Source organism: Thermobia domestica, chromosome 5, assembly GCF_964235325.1.
Source record: "Thermobia domestica chromosome 5, izTheDome1.hap1.1, whole genome shotgun sequence".
Lineage (NCBI taxonomy): Eukaryota > Metazoa > Arthropoda > Insecta > Zygentoma > Lepismatidae > Thermobia > Thermobia domestica.
Genome location: NC_137458.1, coordinates 286395934 through 286416178, shown reverse-complemented (window position 1 = coordinate 286416178; position 20245 = coordinate 286395934). Strand labels below are relative to the sequence as shown.

The 20245-nt window shown below is 35.4% G+C and overlaps 1 protein-coding gene across 1 annotated transcript; it reads right to left on the bottom strand.

Moving 5' to 3' along the window:
• Positions 1-2792: 2792 nt before the first annotated feature.
• On the bottom strand, positions 2793-8628 carry LOC145684898 (uncharacterized). The gene is made up of 2 exons (XM_081757250.1): positions 8536-8628; positions 2793-3276 (listed from the first exon to the last, which is right to left on the bottom strand). The coding sequence occupies exons 1-2, from the start codon at positions 8584-8586 to the stop codon at positions 2857-2859; spliced, it is 471 nt and encodes a 156-aa protein (XP_081613376.1). The 5' UTR covers positions 8587-8628; the 3' UTR covers positions 2793-2856.
• Positions 8629-20245: the final 11617 nt, after the last annotated feature.

Here is a 20245-nt window from a genome sequence, read left to right as displayed (position 1 = left end):
TATATATATATATATATATATATATATATATATATACAACAGAAAACAATATTATCTTTATAAGCGATAACTTGTCACTATTTCTAAAAAGGAAAGAGACATGAAGTATGTGTAAATCTGAAAAAATGTATATTTTAGCGGAAGATGTCTATTGAAAAAAAATCTACTTGATGTGTACTGTAGATAGAAGTAGCATTTGGATGCATTGGTAGAACTTCAGTGCCTTTCTGTCTCTGGGCCAAGGACCATGATTCCTGGTCCAGAATCAATGGCCTACAAAAACATTCTCTAAATTTTGGTTATGGCTACGTTGGTCCACCTCTCAAATTTAAGAGAGAGGCATAGGACCACTTCTTATATTTTGAAAACTGTCAAACAAAAATTTGGTATAGTATATAGGACGGTATGGTACGGTAAATGACAGTGTTTCTCAACAAATCATTGGTTTCATTGGTTCTTGAGGATAAACGGAAGAGATAAATATAATTAGTATCTAATACTGGAAAATATTTTTAATTATTATTTTGAATTTTGTTCTGACAGGCATATTTTTATTTTATACATACGGTTGAGAACAACAAGGAGTAGGTCTACTAATTATTTCCAGCAATTGCAGAGCTGTTTAAAAATCAAATTTAAATGAAAGAGGTACGATGTGAAACTAATGACAACTGCAAATACAAATTCAACAAAACCTTCATATTGCAATACAGTTAAAATTGAAATCTAATAAGATGTGTATGTGAGAGAGCGAATAGTCTTTTTTCCAGGAAGATGACCACAATGAAGATAGATTTTTGGTGTGGTGGTTTTATTTGTTTCCAAAATTTTAAATGTAAACACCTTGATTTTAACAATTTTTGGTGATGCTGAACACACACAACAACAAAACAAATTTATAACATTATGAAGTAACTCAAAATGCCGGCCACTTTGAAGATGAAAATACTCAATAACTTTTTAAACAACTGTCCGAGATTTACAAAAAATAGAAATCGCTTTATTTTTTATCATATGACCCAAAATTAGGGTTGTTATGAGTTTTAAAATTTTCAAACGGCCTCCGTTTTGAGACAGTATGACGGATTGGATTCGATATTTGTAATATGAATGAACTGAGCAACATTAATTTTAATCCATTCGCTTTTAAAGAAGTTATTGCATCCACTATATAGAAGGAATAGATTTTACTGTTGTAGAAATAAACGGATATCATGAACTCTCCACAATAGGTGTACTTAAAATTCTACTCAAGCTTATTACAAACCAGAAATTATAAGGTGTCGCTGCCAAGAGGATGTGATAAAATGGTAGTCGTGATAGGAATTAGATTAAACACTAATATGTGGTATATATCTTCTTAAACTTTGATGGCCAATCTCGTATCATGACAAAGTATGAAGTATAGCACAATGAGATATTATATCGGCATAGTGATTCCGAAGTGTGTGGGACCAAAGTGAGTTAACTGTTTTTCAAACTTGCAATTGCGCCGGTGTTGGGTTTGTCTCTTACGTTTCCAAGGTATGACTGCTTCATTAAAGACTGGATCGAGTTTATACTTTTTAAGTGTATATTTTTTAAAATACTTTATGACCCCGGGCAGGGAAATGTGAATGGACTCGTTCAAAAAATTAATTTAAAGAAAATAAACAAAGGACATTATTTCATATCATATTACAGGTTGAGCGCTGCGTAGGACCCATGGGACCTACAGTTAACCATTCGTAAAGGGGCAGCGTAGGTCCCATGGGTCTTACATATGTAATCTGTTTCGTTACTTTCTCAGGAGGCCATTACCCCAATCTCGGTGAGGCTTCACCATTAGATGGGAATGACGAGGTCCCTTCGAAGGGTTTTGTGCTAACTGTCCAGTAACGTTGCATTTTATTTATCTTTTTCATCTACAGAATAATTAGAAGTCCCATAAAAATACCGCGGCGCTCAACATTAATCATGGATATTCTGCGCTTGGGATGATTTACTGTAGGTGGCAGTTTGTATTGTCACTTGGAATGGAGTGGTTAAGTGGTGCTGCCATCTGTAGCGGTCGATATAATTTATTACAATCACTCTCACTTTGTAGAAATAATCAAGTAATTGTCAGAAGAAGTAATAAAATTTTGTACTTCCGATTGAGTTGCGTGTTGAAATTATTAATTAATGTTTCCGAGTTAAAAGTAAATAGAATAAGAGCCTGTAACATGAAGTTATTGCAGAATTGGCTGTAGAATTGCTTATTAGATTTTTTAATCTTTTTTTTTTTATTTGCAAACTTTGTTTCAGTTTGACTTACTTGTAGAGTAGTTCTATTCGAGGTCGGGTACTTATTGCCCAATGAACTTTATATGCTATTTAGAGTTATATTTAAATATACATACAAAGTACTTTTGGATCTAACTCGAACTTTGAAAAATTGAGTTTCCTTGATATGAAATTTTATGCAACCATTAAAATGTTTAATCGCAGGACATACACGTTTTAACTTTGCCTTTGGGAAAATTGAAACATATGAAATTGTTAGATTTGTATTATTATGCACGTTTAGTTCTGTTATTTTCATGTAATAAACGGTTTTTTTTTTTATAGCAATAAGCGGCTGATTATTCAAAATGAAACCGAATCAAACTGCGTGATGGACAGTCATTTCAACTACTTAATAAAACAATATACAAATAATGCTTTAATTCCAACATTGATAACCATAGGTGAATAATTGTTAATAAAGTAAATCGCATTTCAATTACCTATTATTGTTATATTTATTTATGTTCTTTGGTACATATTTTACAATTTTATTTTTTTCGTACTGCAATACTATGTGCATAAACTGTCAATTATACAGCTAACATGCTTTCAGATATCCTTTTTATCAGAATTTTCGTTGTTACCGAAAACCAGAAAATACAATAAATTACCAGCTGCGTCTTTAAGAGTTGAAAAGAATTTCCCAGCTACGTCACCAATAAGACCAAACGTGCGTAAGCCGTTAGGTTCCAGTGCGTCTTCCATAAGCCTTGTTTGCCGTTTAATCTGTTTCTCTTGGCTTTGAAGTTTTCTAATTAGCTCTGGCTGCGGATCTTCTTGTCCATTTAAGGAAGGTATAATTACGCCCAAGATCATTTCTATGAGGTTTTTGGCGTGAATGTCGATATATCGCGCCGCCCATTTTAATCCAACTTTGATCAAGTCTTTTACGGCGTGAAGAAAGCTCTTTATAACATTTTCAATAACTCCAGCCTCTTTGGGTTCTTTGCTAAAGAAAGTACCTGTGACCTGCAAGAAAATTTAACAAATATTATCACTCTCTGAAGTTATATTTCCCAAATTTAATTTATAATAATACTAAATAGAAATTAAATTATATTATAGTTCCAGCTGAACATTTCTCTTGAATAACTAAATGGATTCGAAATAAAAGTACCTCCATAATGTTATTAAAATTGAAGGAAAAGGCTCAAATACGAAACTACAAACTTTTCCCAGATACTTAGATTAAAAGAACTATAAATATTTGTTGTGTATTGGACTGCTTTTGGTAGAGTCTCACTAAAATGTTTTGATTATATGATCTTCACCAATATTATTTTTAAAAAATTGTTTTCTACGTGTAATGAATTTTCTAAGTTTGTTTGTAACATATTAAATGCTTTCAGAGTCCATTGATCCTTAACGCACAATCGTGGCTTCCGAGATATAGGTTCAATTTCAGTTAGGTTAATTTAGGATTCTTTCGCTCAATTCAGCCGTCACTGTAAACAAATAGAAGGAATTTTCTTTGTCCAATGTGATCTCGGGAGATTATTGTAGAACTCCTCCGTGGCTCAAAGTAGCCCCAGGAGGAAGGTAGTTATAGGATATCTCTTTCGCCCAATGCAGCCTCCAGAGATAAGGTTAGAAGGATTTCTCCATAACCCAACACAGAACTGGGAAGAAATGTTAGTAAATTATTGATCCTTCTGTCCATTTCCGGTCTTCTTTTATGGGTGTCCTCTCCAAAGAGTGGTAAGTGAGGAGTGGGCCATCCTTCCGAGCCAAGTTCGTGTCTTCCTGATATCGTCTGCTGTTGGTTATGTTAGTATACAGTAGCACGTGTTTGTGATTGAAACAAGTAGTCATAGTAGTTGTTCATACATAAAGGTATGGATCCTTAACATTTCATTGTCAGGTACTTAGATTCTGATGAAATATCTAAATGAAGTAAACAATACGTCAACACTCACTGAAAAAGAATAGATCATTAATATTAGTTGAATATCGATGACTACTGGAAATGATACTTTTTAAAATATAAATTGAATGATAATAACTTGTGTTTTGGAAAACACAAAAGTGTTTGGAATCTTAAATATTTTTGTTTGCTGACAGATGATTCAAATCCGTGACTGTCATGGCTAAATCAAAACATCTGAGAGACTTACACATATATCAATCTGCAGACGTCACTGAATTAAAGAAATGAATGAGTGTAAATTTTCAAGAATCGTTTTTGAGAAAATTTGACAAATTACATACTTTTTAGCTGTTCAGTAATGACCTCAGTATAAAAATGATATTTGTACTGAAATACAACGCCATCAACTGTTTCAATGTATCATTAGCTCGTAAAGGTCTATTTTTATTTAAGTATAAATTGTTAAAAGACAAAACATATTTCAAGCGATAGATAGGACAGAGCTTAAACAACTATAAGCTTAAGGATAAATTATCATCTGTAGTTTCTAATAAAGTCAACCGAAAATGTATTTAAAGGTGTAAATAACTATACCATTCATTACTAAAAGTAAATAACAATTGGTATCCTACTAGAGTACATTAGATTATTTATTTTTTATGTAGGGTAACTTCGGCAAATAACGCCAGTCGGGTAACAACGCCATTTAAAGCTTTCAAACGTGCTAGCATAAACACGTGGCTCGTAAGGTGACCGCTTATGAGTGTGCGATAAACAGTGATGTCTGTTGTCTTTGTAGACACAAAGAGTAGAGGTCAGCCAGGTGTCAATAAAGTGAAACTGATGTTGACGTGACAGCCGGGGAGTAGAGTAAACAGCTCGGAAAGTTTTAATGTGTTTAACGATTTAAGCGCATTGTTTGGGTAAAAGTGAGATTTTTCTATTACTAACGGTATACGTTGATAGGGTCGTACTTGCATAATATTATGATATAGATAAAATATGCAGGACCGCTATTCTTGGTGTAGAAATTATGGCCAAAACAAAGTCCATTGCTTCTGAAAATAACGCCACTATCGCGTCGGGAAATAACGCTACTCCGTCTAATCGTTAATCGAAACTAATACTAGTGTTAAAAGTTTGTTTTTCTTTATCGTAGTGGCAGAGCCGGAAAAGTATAGTTTTATGCTTTCATGGCAAGACACTCGAATATCGTGTGCACAAAAGCGAAGAATTTGAGCTATGGTAAACTCATGCGTTTCAACAGAACTATGTGTACGAATTGTATACGCTATCCGGAAATACACTTGATGCTATGAACCTTTTTGTGACAATCTTGAACTTATTTACAATGCAGATTAAATGCTGAACTGTAACTAACATACAATAGTAGCCTAAAAATTTTGGCACAGAAAGGGAGCAAGCCAGTACTTAATGTCACACATGGCGGAAAAGGTGAAACTGTGAGTGTTATTGAATGCACTAATGTATCAGGTTCAAATTAGATCCCTCCGATAGTGTTATACAAGGGAAAGTATAAAAAAAATTTGGTGATGATCTTCCTCCAGGAACACCTATGCAATGACACCTAAAGGCTATGTTACAAAGGGAGAATTCCGTACATTTCTGGAACATCTCAACAGTCATCGGATCTCTGGCCAGTATTGCTTATTATAGATTGCCATCGCAGTCATCTTGATATTACCATTAAAAATGCTGCTGAAACCATATATATTAAACTGCTGTCCTTGCCTGCACATTGCACTCATGAACTTCAACCGCTCGACAAGAGCTTCTTCAAATCGTTAAAATTGTACTGCTCTCAAGTAGTTGACAGTTATCGACGAACGTATCCAAGAATAACACTTGGGAAGCTACAGTTTCCAAAGCTGTTTTCACAGGCATGGTTCCGTTCAGCAACACCTCAAACCACAATTTCAGGCTTGAGCGCTACAGGGCATCGTTTTAACAAAAATAATATACCCGATGTCGCCTTTTCCCCAAATGATGTCTCAGAGCAACAGCAACCTCCAGCAACACCTCCAAGCACATGACCAGCCTCCATCTCCTTCAACACCACCGTGTACCCACTCCATCCACGAGCTTTTGCCTATAGCTAAAATAACTAGGAGCATAAATACTCCCAGGGAGATTTCCCTTACTGCCAGAGTAGTATTGGTAACACTAGACCTATTCGCAAGAGCTGGTCCTTTCATTTCTTCCGGCACGAAGAAACAAGCATCCTCTAGAAAGAAGAAGGATGGAAATATGCTCCGTAGGGACTGTGAAGGATGTTACTATGATCTCATGGGTCTTCAAAAGTGGAATCAATGTATTGAATGCAAGATTTTGTTTTACGAATTATCTGATTCTGACAGCATTGTTGAATGTGGCTGCTGAACACTTTTTGACGCTGGTTGTGCATTGTTGTCTGGTTCCGAAGAGTAGTATGCCTCATTTGACTGCAGCTGTTATGTTAAGAGATTCGCAATCATCACAAGAGTTACCTGTTAACGACATGTACGATGACTATGAGTTTTGTGTACCAGTAAAGCAGGTAGCAATTTGCCAAGAACATTCTTTAGTTGTGTTCAAAATGTATTTTATTACGATCCCAACACCTTTCTGTTGTTGTAAAGCAAGTGGCGTTATTTGCCGACACGTCTGGTAATAACCCCATTTCATACTCACTCCGATTCTCAGTGTATTGTGATCGACATTGTATGTATAGGATCTTTGTTTTTTCATTGTGTTATAGCGGAGGGTTCACTCCATCTTCCATATAATTTGCACGGTTCTAGATATAAAAACACTTGAACACCAGAACAATATGTTGAATTGGTGGCTTTATTTGCCGAAGTTACCCTACTATGTGGCTGATAATTTGACGAATGGCGAATAACCTAGCTGACATACATCGCCAACCGACGAATGTGCAAAATTTGACATATTTAATTATGTATCGCTGTTTATATTAGGATAAGTGGTACTTTATTCTGACAACGTTAAAGCTTCCAGACCCATCTTAGCTGGACTACTAACTAGTACATGTACCTATTTTTTCCCCGTGGACCAGGGTTCCATTCTTGATAGAAGAGCAGAAACGTATCACATTCTCTTTCATGAATCAAAACCGCTTTTTAATCCTAAAGCACATGAGCCTGGTACGTTAAACTATAGATAATTATTCCATTTATTTCTTTGTGTAAAACCTCCATTAAAATTGCCTCGATCTCTTTTACGCAATTGCAGGTTACTCAAAATGTATTAGTTTCAACGTCGTTTCTCTCGAAACCAAGATCTTGAACATTCTCCGGTTCGTGATGTATGGGAAATGGGATATTCGCCAGTTCTTGAAAGATAGATGATCTATGAATATATTGAGACATGTTCACAACCCCCTATTTTTGGTCGCGGCGCCCGGGGCAATTGCCTCGTTCGCCCCGCCCACGCTGCTGCTACATCCAACTCAAGACTTGAGACTACAATATCATTCACTACCGTAGCTTCAACACCAAAGACGTCTCTTAATGATAACACATCTTCTGAAGATATCATACAAACCATTAAAGAATATTTTCAATGGAGGGGCGCGGTGGCACACTGGTAGAGCATTCACATCCGGTGCTTGGGGTCCCTGGTTCGATCCCAGCTCGCCCCGTATGGACTTTGTGATGGACAAAAACCGAGCTCGTGGGTTTTCTCGGGGTTCTCCCCTTTCCTTCCACTTTCTTCATTCCACCATTTCACTCGTCTCTCAGCATCACCGTCTCTTTTAGCCTAATCGGCATAACCGCGGGATGTAAATCTTAAAGATTTCATTTCATTTTTTTCAGCTTATAAAGGATTTAAACGTGCCCATCGTAGTTCACACGCTACGCACTTGAAGCTGAAAGCCGCCCCAGATCTACTCAGCAAAGTCACCGTTCTCACAGATTTTTTTCTTTGAACTATTAATGTAAAATCAAGAAGGCTTTGGAGCACTGAACAATTCCAGCGCTTCATTGCTTGTTGCAGGAATCATTTTCTTGTATTATTTGTATTGTTCGGTATTTTTGTATTGTAAACAGTCAAAAACAATCAATATATAACTTCTGTTACCCACCTCCCAATGAAAATTACAAATAAATAAATAAATAATCATAATCCAAGAGAAGGCGTTACCTTCTGCGACCCGGCCATCTTCAGATAGGAGTGAAAATGCACTCTAAAAATAGTTGGCATAATGCGAATACATTATTAGAATAACTCAACCTATCTAAAGTAAAGACTACTTCGATTATTTGTTTTTAAGAAAACTGTATTAAAAGCTGACAAAATTGCCGAAGTACCTAGTGTTTTGTGAATTAATATATACTTACTATTACTGAATGTAGGGCCAATACAATTCCTAATATTGAGAATATTTTCATCTTTGTACGTACGTGTTGAAACCAACTTTAGCAGTAACTCTCAAAATAATAGAAAATATTATTTTGGACGAAGAGTTCCAGTTTTTAAATAGAACCATTCATTGTTTAATACTTTAGTAATGAGTTTCCAATCAACCTAGTTAAACTAAAATTATTGGCAATCGAAATTGATTAGCCAATGTAAAAAACCGTTTGAAACTATGTCTTTTCGTGTAAAATATAGTTTACGAGTTTATGTGGCGTGATATCATTTTAGTTCATACTTAAGGTGGTTTTTTTCGGTGCAATAGCATTTTTTAGTTGAACTATATGCATTTTTTGAATTTAAGATGCAGTAAACACACGATAATAATCACATTTTTTCATTTAACAGTGAAGTATTTAACAGTTTATGCTACAGTATTAAAGTTCGTAAATACTTAAATTTCTTTGTAGGTTCTACTTGTCGCGCATCCATAACAAATTTCACATTTTCCGCAGCTTTTATTAATAGCATTTATGTAGTAATTTCGCATTCGCGGAACCTTTAATCTGTTTTATGCAGTTTCTTTGCAACGTGTGTAATGGTAGGCGATTAATACTGTTTGTAAATTTAATACTAATGAACATATTTTCACATGCATACGTTCTGTTCTGTGGCACAAAAAAAAAAAAAAAAAAACGCGTTTTTCCCCCAACCAACGAGATCACTAGCCACGGATACATATGGATGCATTCTGGATGTCTTCGATTTTTTGTAAATTTCGTCTAATTTTAAAGATGATTTTACAAAGTTTAAATATACAAGGGTCGTTCAAGGTTGATGGGAATTTTCGTACATAAATAATCGATGAATAGCCGGATCATTATGAAACTTGCAGGTGACGTAATGTATTTCTTCTCGAGTAACTAGCGCCCAGCATGACGTATTTGGCACATGCGCAGCAGTTGCAGCGAACATGACGACAAAAAGTGTCTGTGGCTGTGAAGCAGCGGTGTGTAATCTTTCTTCTGAAGGAGAAAGTTAAACCAGCTGAGATTTTCAGAAGATAGCAAGCACAGTATGGTGAACAAACCATATCACGGACAAGAGTGTACGAGTAGTGTGAACAGTTTCGTGACGGACTGTAGCTGATGACAAATGAAGTCTGTCTTCTGGGACATGAAGGGTGTTATCCATGTGGACTAAGGAAGCACAATTAATGCTCAGTATTGCTCCACATTGTTGAGTGGTTCTATACGAAAGTCCACTCGCTAGAAAAGACCTGGGATGTTATCTGGAAATGTCATCCTTGTCCATGACAATGCCCACCTTCACACGGCCAATGTAACAACAACAACTCTGGCCGAAATATGCTGAGAAGTTCTGCTCCATTCCCGCTACAGTCCAGATTTAGCCCCCAGTGAGCATAATTTGTTTGCACTCTTTGAAACCCATCTGGGAGGGAAGAAAGTCACGACAGATGAAGCACTGCGGAACGATGTCTTCCAGTGGCTACGACAATAACCAAGTTCTTTCTACGTCAAAGGAATCAGGGATCTGCCACAACGATGGCAACGGTGCCTCGACGCGCACGAAGAAAAGGTGACATAATTTGGTGCTTCTTGTGCTATCTGTTTCGTCTGAAGAAATAAAAGTCTCGGTCAACCTTAAACGACGCTTGTAGTTTACTCTTGTAATGAAATTGAAATTCCTGTAAAAGGTTTGAATCTCTCCCGAATTAACTTCCTAGAAAACACTGTTCACTAAGTAACTACAATCGTGTTAAATGTTACCTAGGAGGCGAGAAAATGAGATGAAATCTTTAAGTTTCAATTCCCATATTTATGTCGGCTAGGCTAAAGGAGACGGTGATGATGAAAATGAGTAATATGGTTGAATCAAGAAAGTGGGAGGAAACGCGAGAACCCTAAGGAAACCTACACACACAGTATTTGTTCACCACAAAGGTCACTTGGTATTGGGATCGAATCCAGGACCTCATGCACCATATGTGGACGCTGTACCACAGAGACATCGCAGGCCCGCTACAAAATGAGAAATTTTTCGTCCCGTCTTCGAGACGCAAGTGAGACGATAAGTTGTCCACATTCTTCATTTTCTACATTCAAGTCGTCTATATTTTTCATCTTCTACATTCTTCAGGCTGTCTATATTCTTTATCGAGGCGACACAAGAAATTCCATATTCCCATGTACAACACCCTTAAAAATATATTTGTAAGATGTCAGAAGTGCTTGTAAAGTTGTCAGTATACAGGGTGGTCCGTAAGTGGACGTACCCCCTTTAGTTTCAACAGTATAGTGTTAGTTACGAACGAATGTCTGTACCTAGTTACCTTTAAGTCTTAAGAGTCCTAAGAGTCATAAACATCGGTATGATCACCATCCATGTCGTAACACAGATGAATTCTGCGCCAAGTTCTCGCGGATGTTTTACGGAGATACTCCGGAGTCACGAGGTGGAGGCGTGTTCCACTGCTGCCCGTAATTCCTGCGTTATGTGATATCGAGTGTTTTTACTTGTTGATTTATGAAACCAACGAGACTATTGTCTGGTGTCGTCAGATCAGGAATTCTTGGAGGCCAGGCAAAAGGAACTGGTGAAGATGCACAACCTCTTCCAATGCAGTGCCCAGGAAACAACTGATTCAAGTAATTGCGTACGCGAATCGCAGCAGAAAACAAATGAACATGGATAGCAATGTTGCCAGACCATGCCAGGCAATGTTATCGAACAAATGTGAGTAAAACCTAAAACCGTCAGAAAACACCAATTAGGGGTACGCCCAATTCCGTACCACGCTGTACACATATTTGGACTTGAGATATACTTGCTAATATCAGTTACTAATAATTCTCTGCTATGAATGACTTTTATGTTCATTTCGGTATGAACATTGAATAAGGAACGTATCAATAACATTTTTCTAAAAAGAAGTTTAATGTTAATTATTTAAGTGTTAACCTTATATAGCATTTAAATTTCCAATTACAAAATGTAAAATTATAGCTAGATTACTTCCTTAAATTTACAAAATGACAGAAGAAATTTTCGAGATGATACTAAAGGAGAGGTTTTCGAGAATTGAGACTAGGCGGGTCTTCTACAAAATTACGAAACGAGAATATAAAATCTTACTCTCATCGCGTCTTGATTCTTGTGCAACACTTTATCATACTCGGATCTGAGTTTTCCTTCTTGGACATATCTGATACGTTAACCCGTACGGCGTTCACATCATCTCAACTTTACAGAATACGGAAACAAATTATAGTTTGTTAATAATATGCATTACTAGAGCTCGCATAGTTACGGCTTAGATTTCAAAGAAAACATTCATTCTTAATCACGATATACAGGGAGTTACACTCGAAGGCAGACTCAGAAATTGTTGCGTAAGTACGATACCGGTAGATGAAGAGAAAATAAAACACAATTTGCATATGATACATGTATGAGTGAGGTATAAAATAAAATGCCAAGATGTGCTAGAAACTTTCTCCTCTAGTTTGTAAACACATGAGAACACGGCGTTAGGACAAAACGGCACGTACTCCCATGCGCAAAAAAAATTGCGCGTATACTGTAACTCAAGATTTTTCGCATTTATTCCATTTTCCTTACGTTTATGGGTAAAATTCAGTTATTAGTATGTGGAGATAATAGAAAACAATCCATCTAAGGAGATATTTCCAAAAAATATAATAAAATAATAAAAATATAAGCAAAAAACAAAATTATGCTCGGTTTTGTGTATACTGGCAACGATGATTTCTAGGGATTTTTTCAGTAGCAGATCACAATTGCGGAGGGAATTCAGTAGGAGAATCGAGGAGTTGGATCAAGGAACTGGATATTGGACTAATGTGTTGCATTTATTGGTTAAAACCTATTGTGTAGATTGCCTGCCAAATATAAATTAGCTTCTGTAACTAAGATGTCGTACGAAAATATAGAATTAAACAGAAAAACTCTGATCTTAAGGTTCGAAGCGATACGGACCATACTTATGAAGATTATTTCTTTAAAAAAAGGAGCTAACACCATGTAGCCTCCGTGGTTAGGTGGATAGAGTGGGGGAGTCGTAATTATTTTATTATTTTGACACCACATCGAATCCCATCCCATCCCATCCCATCCCATTTCTTTTTCTTTTTTTCTTTCTTTTTTTCTTTTCTTTTCTTTTTCTTTCTTTTTTTTTACAAAAGATTATAATTTTCATGTTAATAAGAACCGAAGCAATATAATAAGGACAACTTACTGATATTTTGCTGTAATGACGTATTTATCCAGGATTAGAAAACTATTGTTAACAGCTATTGTTTTCTGTTCATGCTGTTGTATAGTTTCTCTCATCCTGTTTTCTTGGGGGGAAAAAACAATTTTGTCTCCAACGAAGTGTGAAGGATATATACGGACAGAAAAAGACATCTTAGTACCAAACGTGATTTATCGTGATGAAGTGGACTAGTTTGCCATTATTAAAAAAAGAAAAAAATGAAGTTGGCTTTTCTTTAGGTTTTAGCTAAAAAAAAATATTTTTTTTTCTTTATAAGACTATACTTTATGAGGCAAGGTGTGTGATCATACCCACAAATTTAGCTAGGGAGTGAAAGATAATTGTTTATACAAACATTTTACAGGTTTAGGTGCGTGAAACACCAATACACCATGGTCTCGCTTATCCCACCATCCTTTGTTCCACATACCATATGATCCGATATATCATTGCAAATAGCACCAATCGGCAAGAAGGTCTGCAAGTTGTGGTCTTAATCTATTTTTCATGCTGTGGAGTCTATCGCCTAGCGCGCCCGCCTACACCTTGACTCATACGTCTATCATTCAGTGCAAACACGTATCCAGGTTTTCTATTCGGAGGGGGCACAACACGAATCCTCGTAAGCACGTAATTCTAATGTTTTTAAATATCAATAATAATAATAATAATAATAATAATAATAATAATAATAATAATAATAATAATAATAATAATAATAATAAAATAACAATAATAATAATAATAATGCAACAGTTCTGTACCTCTCTTAAACTTTTTCCTACTTTTCATTTATAAACCGGTTTATTTTGGAAACTGCATTATAGCACAAACAAAATGAAACATATTTTCGAGAGAAATGTAACTAAAGAAAACTGTCTGCTACGTATATCACATAACAAAAATAGCAAGAAGACATGGAGTGTATCGTTCTAATATATTAAAGTTAAAAACAGAACGGAAACGAAATGTTAATCCTATTTAAGACTGTTCTTTAATTCCACCTGGTCAGTGGCGTATTTACGATTTTGTTTCGGGAGGGGCGGGCTTTGCTAACTTTCAGGGGGGGGCTTTGCCTGGAAATGTGAAAATTCTGCAAGATATTTCATTTACTTTACTATACTAAGTAAGATTTCGTGGGGGGCTTAAGCCCGGAAGCCACCCCCCTAAACACGCCACTGCACCTGGTATAATGGCATTATGGTATGTTCTTAGAATTATAACAAGACAACAGCACATTGCCCAAAGTTTGGACACTCACTACTAGTAAACTGATATAAAAGAACCTCAAAAGGGTAAAGGCAAGTTTATTAAAAAGTGCTTGAGTTTCGGAGAGAGACAGCTCTCAGGCCCTCACGCTGGATACGTCCCTGATTCAGTGCAGTGCAGTTATTTGTTATAAAACATTATTATTAGATGCGTAATATGTAAAATTATATCATAAGTTTTACTTTTAATAGGTCTTTTCTTAACACATCCATATTATCCAGCGTTCTGCCTGCCTGTTTATGTCGGATAAGCGAAACTCTACTGTATTTCAAAAGCTAGCATATACATGAACTAGAATGGTATCGTCCTAGAACAGACAATAGTCTGAAATGCTTATATTAAAAGACTGGAATAAAAAAAAAAAGCATAAGTACTGTTTTGGAAGCGTGAGAACAAATTAAAAACAATTCAATATATTTCCTAGGTATCAGATTATCATCTTATTATGTCGATGTGTATTCTTTTTTAAACATAGTTTTAAAAGTTATACCATTCGCAATATTCCTAAGGAAATCGAAAGAAAAACTCCTTGTGCCTCTTATGGCAAAGCGGCTTAAGTGCATGGTCCGAAACCGATTCCCACGTTAAGGTATAGATAAAGTTCCCGTACTTCAAAAATGCAAATCCGGGACGCTACTAAATTACGAGAATCTCTGAAATGCTTAAAACTGAAAGAAGTGTTGAATACTAATTTACTTTCCTCCATTAGATAGAGTTGTTCAAGTATTACGTTATCACATTTTTATTCATTTCACTAGATCTTCCAAGGACGCCAATTTCTCTGTAAATTTGGGGGGGGGGGCATTCAAATGCAGAAGATATATATATATATATGAGGATTTTAAGACAAATTACACTCAAATAATGCCAAATATTGTATATTCATAAATACAAAGGAGGCCTACATGAGCTTTGAGCTGGCCCGGCCCCCCAGGATCGGCGCCCTTGCCTTCTTCCTAGTTAAGCAAACGTAAGCAGATGATTTACTCCCTCCCCCTGGTAAGCAAAATTGTTTTTTTTTCCTCAAGATCTGTTGTGTTTCGTGAAATAACAGCAGGAATTTCCTGATTACTTAACAATCTAAATGAATGTTTTCACTTAGAGCCATCCCGTCGATTCGCGTTGCCTAGGACTAAATTAAATTAAGGGTCAATAATGAAGATGAGACTTCCATATCAAACATGAGGAGACATGTGGATCGGAGATCTTTCTTTGTTCGAACTTTGATTTTTTCAAATTCATGATGGGAAATTATATTATGAGTACAATTTTCGAAATTAATAGTATACAATCGTAAAATATCTTACAAAACGATGGTTTATTGCAAAATACTTTGACTCAAAGAATAAATTACAAGTAATAAACTTGTTACTTTTCCTGAAGAGTCTAAGTCGTGAATGAGACGGAAGCTGTCGAGCGTAGTGCTTGGAACGATTGCCTCACTTGTTCTACCTTCCCGTGGCGCAGCCTTGATTCGACTTGATCCTAAACGGATTATTCAGAAGTCGAAGTCGGAAAATGCTTCCCATTTTTCCAAAACACTCTTGGTCGATTACAATCTGCCTCACTCGTGAGGGGAAAATCCCATGCCGTAAGCGTCGGTGGACCACCGATAGGCAACTAGTGACATGTTTCCAAAAATTGGCGGTCCCGCAGCCAAAAATTGGTCCCACTTCCGTTTTGAAAAGTATACCACCACCGGCAGAGAAGCGACGGAACGCCAACGAACCACAAAATTATTCCCCTAAAATACCTAAAATACGTTAAATCGCCTATATGCCTAATTTCTTTGCATCAAGATGAGTCTAAAAACATTTTTAAAAAATAAAACGAAAGTGCCCTGAGCTGGGCGTGAACCATCAACCTTAGGGTTACTAATTGCGTGTTCTTCCGAATTCGTCACGGAGGCGATTATGAAGACACAGCTTGTAGAGTGATAAATCGTTGAAGTCTTTTTAATATTTCTAATCAGAGTGCTTCTTTAACCGTGTATATTTGAAGACAACTGTTCGGAATCAAATCAAATGCACTCGTCATGTAATTTTATAACAAAATGGCAAGCGTCTATTTACTTTTTTCATAGTTCTCCCATATTCACTTGCTAGTGATCGGCGAGAGTTGCCAACTAAATTCATACAATTATACGCACCCACCTCAAGATTTTTCACTTCATGATGTAAAGGCAGGAGTTACTCTTGACCCCCGGAGCTCAAATATTGTCCTTATAATAACAATTCGTCAGGGAAAAATAATATATAATAATAACCGCATGCACATGACTGGCGATAGTTCATGTTGGTCCCTTTACGATTCTCCGTGACAAATCAAACGAGCGCGGACCAAAATGAAGTCCTCGTTCTTACGTTGTGGTAACTTCAATACCCCCGATTCTAGATATCTGCTTCGACTCGACGAATCCCTGCCACTAGTAGCACGTTAGCGGCAATCCTTCGACGCGTAGCTATATCGACGATCGCCATTTACCGGCAAGTGAGCCACTAGGAGTTGGCGACGTTTACGGCATGGGGAAGCTAATAAACAAACAAAAATAAATAAATAAAAAAATAAATAAAAATAAAAATAAAATAAAAATAAATTTAAAGCCTTATAAAAAAGTTTTCTGAAAAGTTACATCTAGCAAAATCATTTGTTGGTATTCCAGAACTGTGAATTCACCTTTACTCATAATTTACTTCTATCGTAGTTTTGATATGAGAATGATGTGTCTGAAACTAACATAGGTCATTAATTTTTTTTTCTTTTTCTTTACTCAGATTTAGCAGTTTATCTCTTTCGATATTTCCATATGTAATGGCTTGGTCACTCCCAGTATATTTCAAACAATAAAATATTTACGGTGTCTTACTCCATTAATCCGAACTACATTTTATATCCAACAACTCTGTGCATTTTCCCTTAAATCTGCAAACTTTCTACTAGGTTAAAACTCAGTATTTTCTATTTTCTTCCTTTCTTGCTAAAACGAAAGTGTTCTTTAGACAACCTGGAATGATGACTCTATACTACATTATGTTGCATAGAGCATTTTATGTAGCATATCATTTGACAGTTGGACACTTTCTTTTTATATTGAAAGCAACAGGGATTAAGTCCTTCTACACTTATATGATAAGTAAACACATTCTTTTTAATTCGTGGAATTGTGCCAATGCACTAGGTCCAGAGAGTTTTTAAGATAATAATAATAATAATAATAATAATAATAATAATAATAATAATAATAATAATAATAATAATAATAATAATAATAATAATAGTTATTATTATTATTATTATTATTATTATTATTATTATTATTATTATTATTATTATTATTATTATTATTATTTTATTGACTTAGGTTTTCCTGAATATTAGGCAATATTTCACAAAAAGCTGGTATTTTTAAACAAATGTGTTCGATATCAAGTTTTCATAAAAGTAGTCACTCTCTCCTATAAATAATTTCAGAGGGGCCGCGGTGGCTCAGTGATAAAGCATTCACCTTTGGTGCATGGGATCCTTGGTTCGACCCCAGCTTGCACCAAGTGAATTTTGTGGTGGAGAAACACCATGTGCATGGGTTTTCTCGGGGTTCTCCCGTTTTCTCCCACTTTTTTCATTCCACCATTGCATTCATTTCTCATCATCACCGTCTCCTTTAGCCTAGCCGGTATAACCGTGGGTCGTAAAACTTAAAGATTTGATTTCAAATAATTCCAACCCAAACAATTGCAGGAAGTATGTCATTTCGAATAAAACAAACTACTCTATAAAATTCTGAGTATTATTATTTTTTATATATACAATTCTAGCGGACCTTATTTCTAAATCGAAGGGTAAGAAGACTAAATTCACTCTCTTATTATTATAAATTCATTTCAATTGAAGCAGTTAAAATAGTTGGGAAAAATTAGAATGCCATACCCTATATTCCAGTGTGTCACAACCGGATAACGTGGCACACTGGCGTGCCCAGCAAAATGAACAGTGTGACGCAAACTTTTACCTATTATTTACAAGAATATTTGTCGAGTTTATTTTATTTATTATTATGAACGATTCTTCCACGGATCAGCTCTCTGTATACAATTAAACAAACAAGTATCACATTGAGGGAATGAGTGTAATTAATTACTTTAATAGTAATAGAAATGTATATATATATATATATATATATATATATATATATATATATATATATATATATATATATATATATATATATATATATTGTATTTTCTACGGGGAATAACTGCATCCGGTCTAGAAAGCTGGGACTAACAACAAAGGAACCCGATGTGCTAAACACACACCACCTACGCACTTCAATACACCAACGAAGGTGCAGACTATTCATGAATTAAAGTCTCTCACCCAATGTATTCTCCTAACATGTCTCCCAGCGATTGCAACATTTTTTGGTATCTCAATCACTTCCTAGTAGGAAAGCTTTACCTAGAGACCACTGATTAACCTGGTATTGGATGTTTCACTTTCTTACCTTTGGAGTTGACAGTCATCGGTTGGACAATCTCACACGCAAATATCTAATATTAACAACGTTTCTTCTATAATTTCGTAATATTGTATTATTTCTTTGTATTATTTATTAGGTTGGTTAGGTTTGTTTCAACACTTTTCTCTTTGCACCTACTTATTACCTATACCTTAACGTTGGATAAAAATACACTAGCTCTCACCGGGAATCAAATCCAGAACCAATGGACTTGAACCATTTGGCAACAACAAGGCACATTTAAATAGAAGCTTCGATTTTGTTAGGAAAATTGTGATTAGGTGTAACATTTAAAAATATATTTAAGAATGGGTACGGATGAAACGCATTGAATTTTCTCGCTCGAATTTCTTAAACTGACTCGTGTTAGGCTGCAGCTATTACTGAAACATTTATTTGGGAAATGCGAATAAAATAATGTGTTTTTGGAAAACTTTGTTCGAAGCAACTTATGTCCAAAAGTAAAGTACCCATTGGTCATATTTCTGTTAGAAATAACTTATGCCATATATTAGAATTATTAAAGAAATAATTGTATGTGAACTATGAGCAAAAGCGTCTGAGTACTTTCTGAGAAATCGTCAAAAAAGTCATTCCCAAGAATAAAATATCCCTTGTGTATCTTTTCAGGACAAACGAGTTAGGCTATTTATGAAATACGAACAAAATTGCCAGAGTCATTCTCGACAAAATCGTAGGGTAAAAATTGCCCCGAAAAGTAATATACCACTTCTAGCTTTTTTAGGATGATGGAATTATACCATATCGTTAGGTTATTTATGTGACATTCATTTATGAAATATGAACAAAATTGCGTCAGGCGTTAATGGGAAAATCGTCGGAGAAGAGTAAACTACCTCTTCTGAATGTTTACAGGACGAACGAGTTGTGTCATATTGTTAGGCTATTAATGATACAATTATATATGAAATGTGATTGAGAAAAATTGCTCGAAAAAACGCATCCCATACAGTAAATTACACCTTATGTATTTTTTTTTCAGAGCAATGATTCAAACTATATTTGTAAAAAAAAATGAGCAAAATCTTTACAGCTATTTTTGAAACAATTTAATTATTTTAAATTTTCATCCTTCAGTAAACTACCCTTATTTTTAGGTGTCGGAAAATATAGAATTCGAAACGATAAAGTGTTATAAAAACTTCATGTCTAGACTTAGGTCCAGATACGTCGAACAGTATGGCCTCTATTTGAATGCATGTAAAAGCGTGACGAACCAACAAACGAACAGATGGACAGACATCAAAATCACATTTTCGATATGTGAGGGCGTGAAACTTGAATTCATTGAAATCTCGAATTCGATTTTTATCACTATTACTACAATTTCTTCTTTCGTCGCTTGAACGTGAAAAAGAATAGGAATACAACGACACGTAAGGTGATAATTTGTAATTCCCAAAATTTAATGAGTTACGTTTAATGTGTTGCCATGCTAGAAAAAAAGCTTATGCCTGTTTGTTACATCATTTTAATATCAGTTTTTCACGCTACTATATAATGTAGAAATATGGTATGATTATCGTTCATATTCATTCTATATTTGGAAATATTCGTGTTCCGTATACATAGATCTGTATAATTTAGT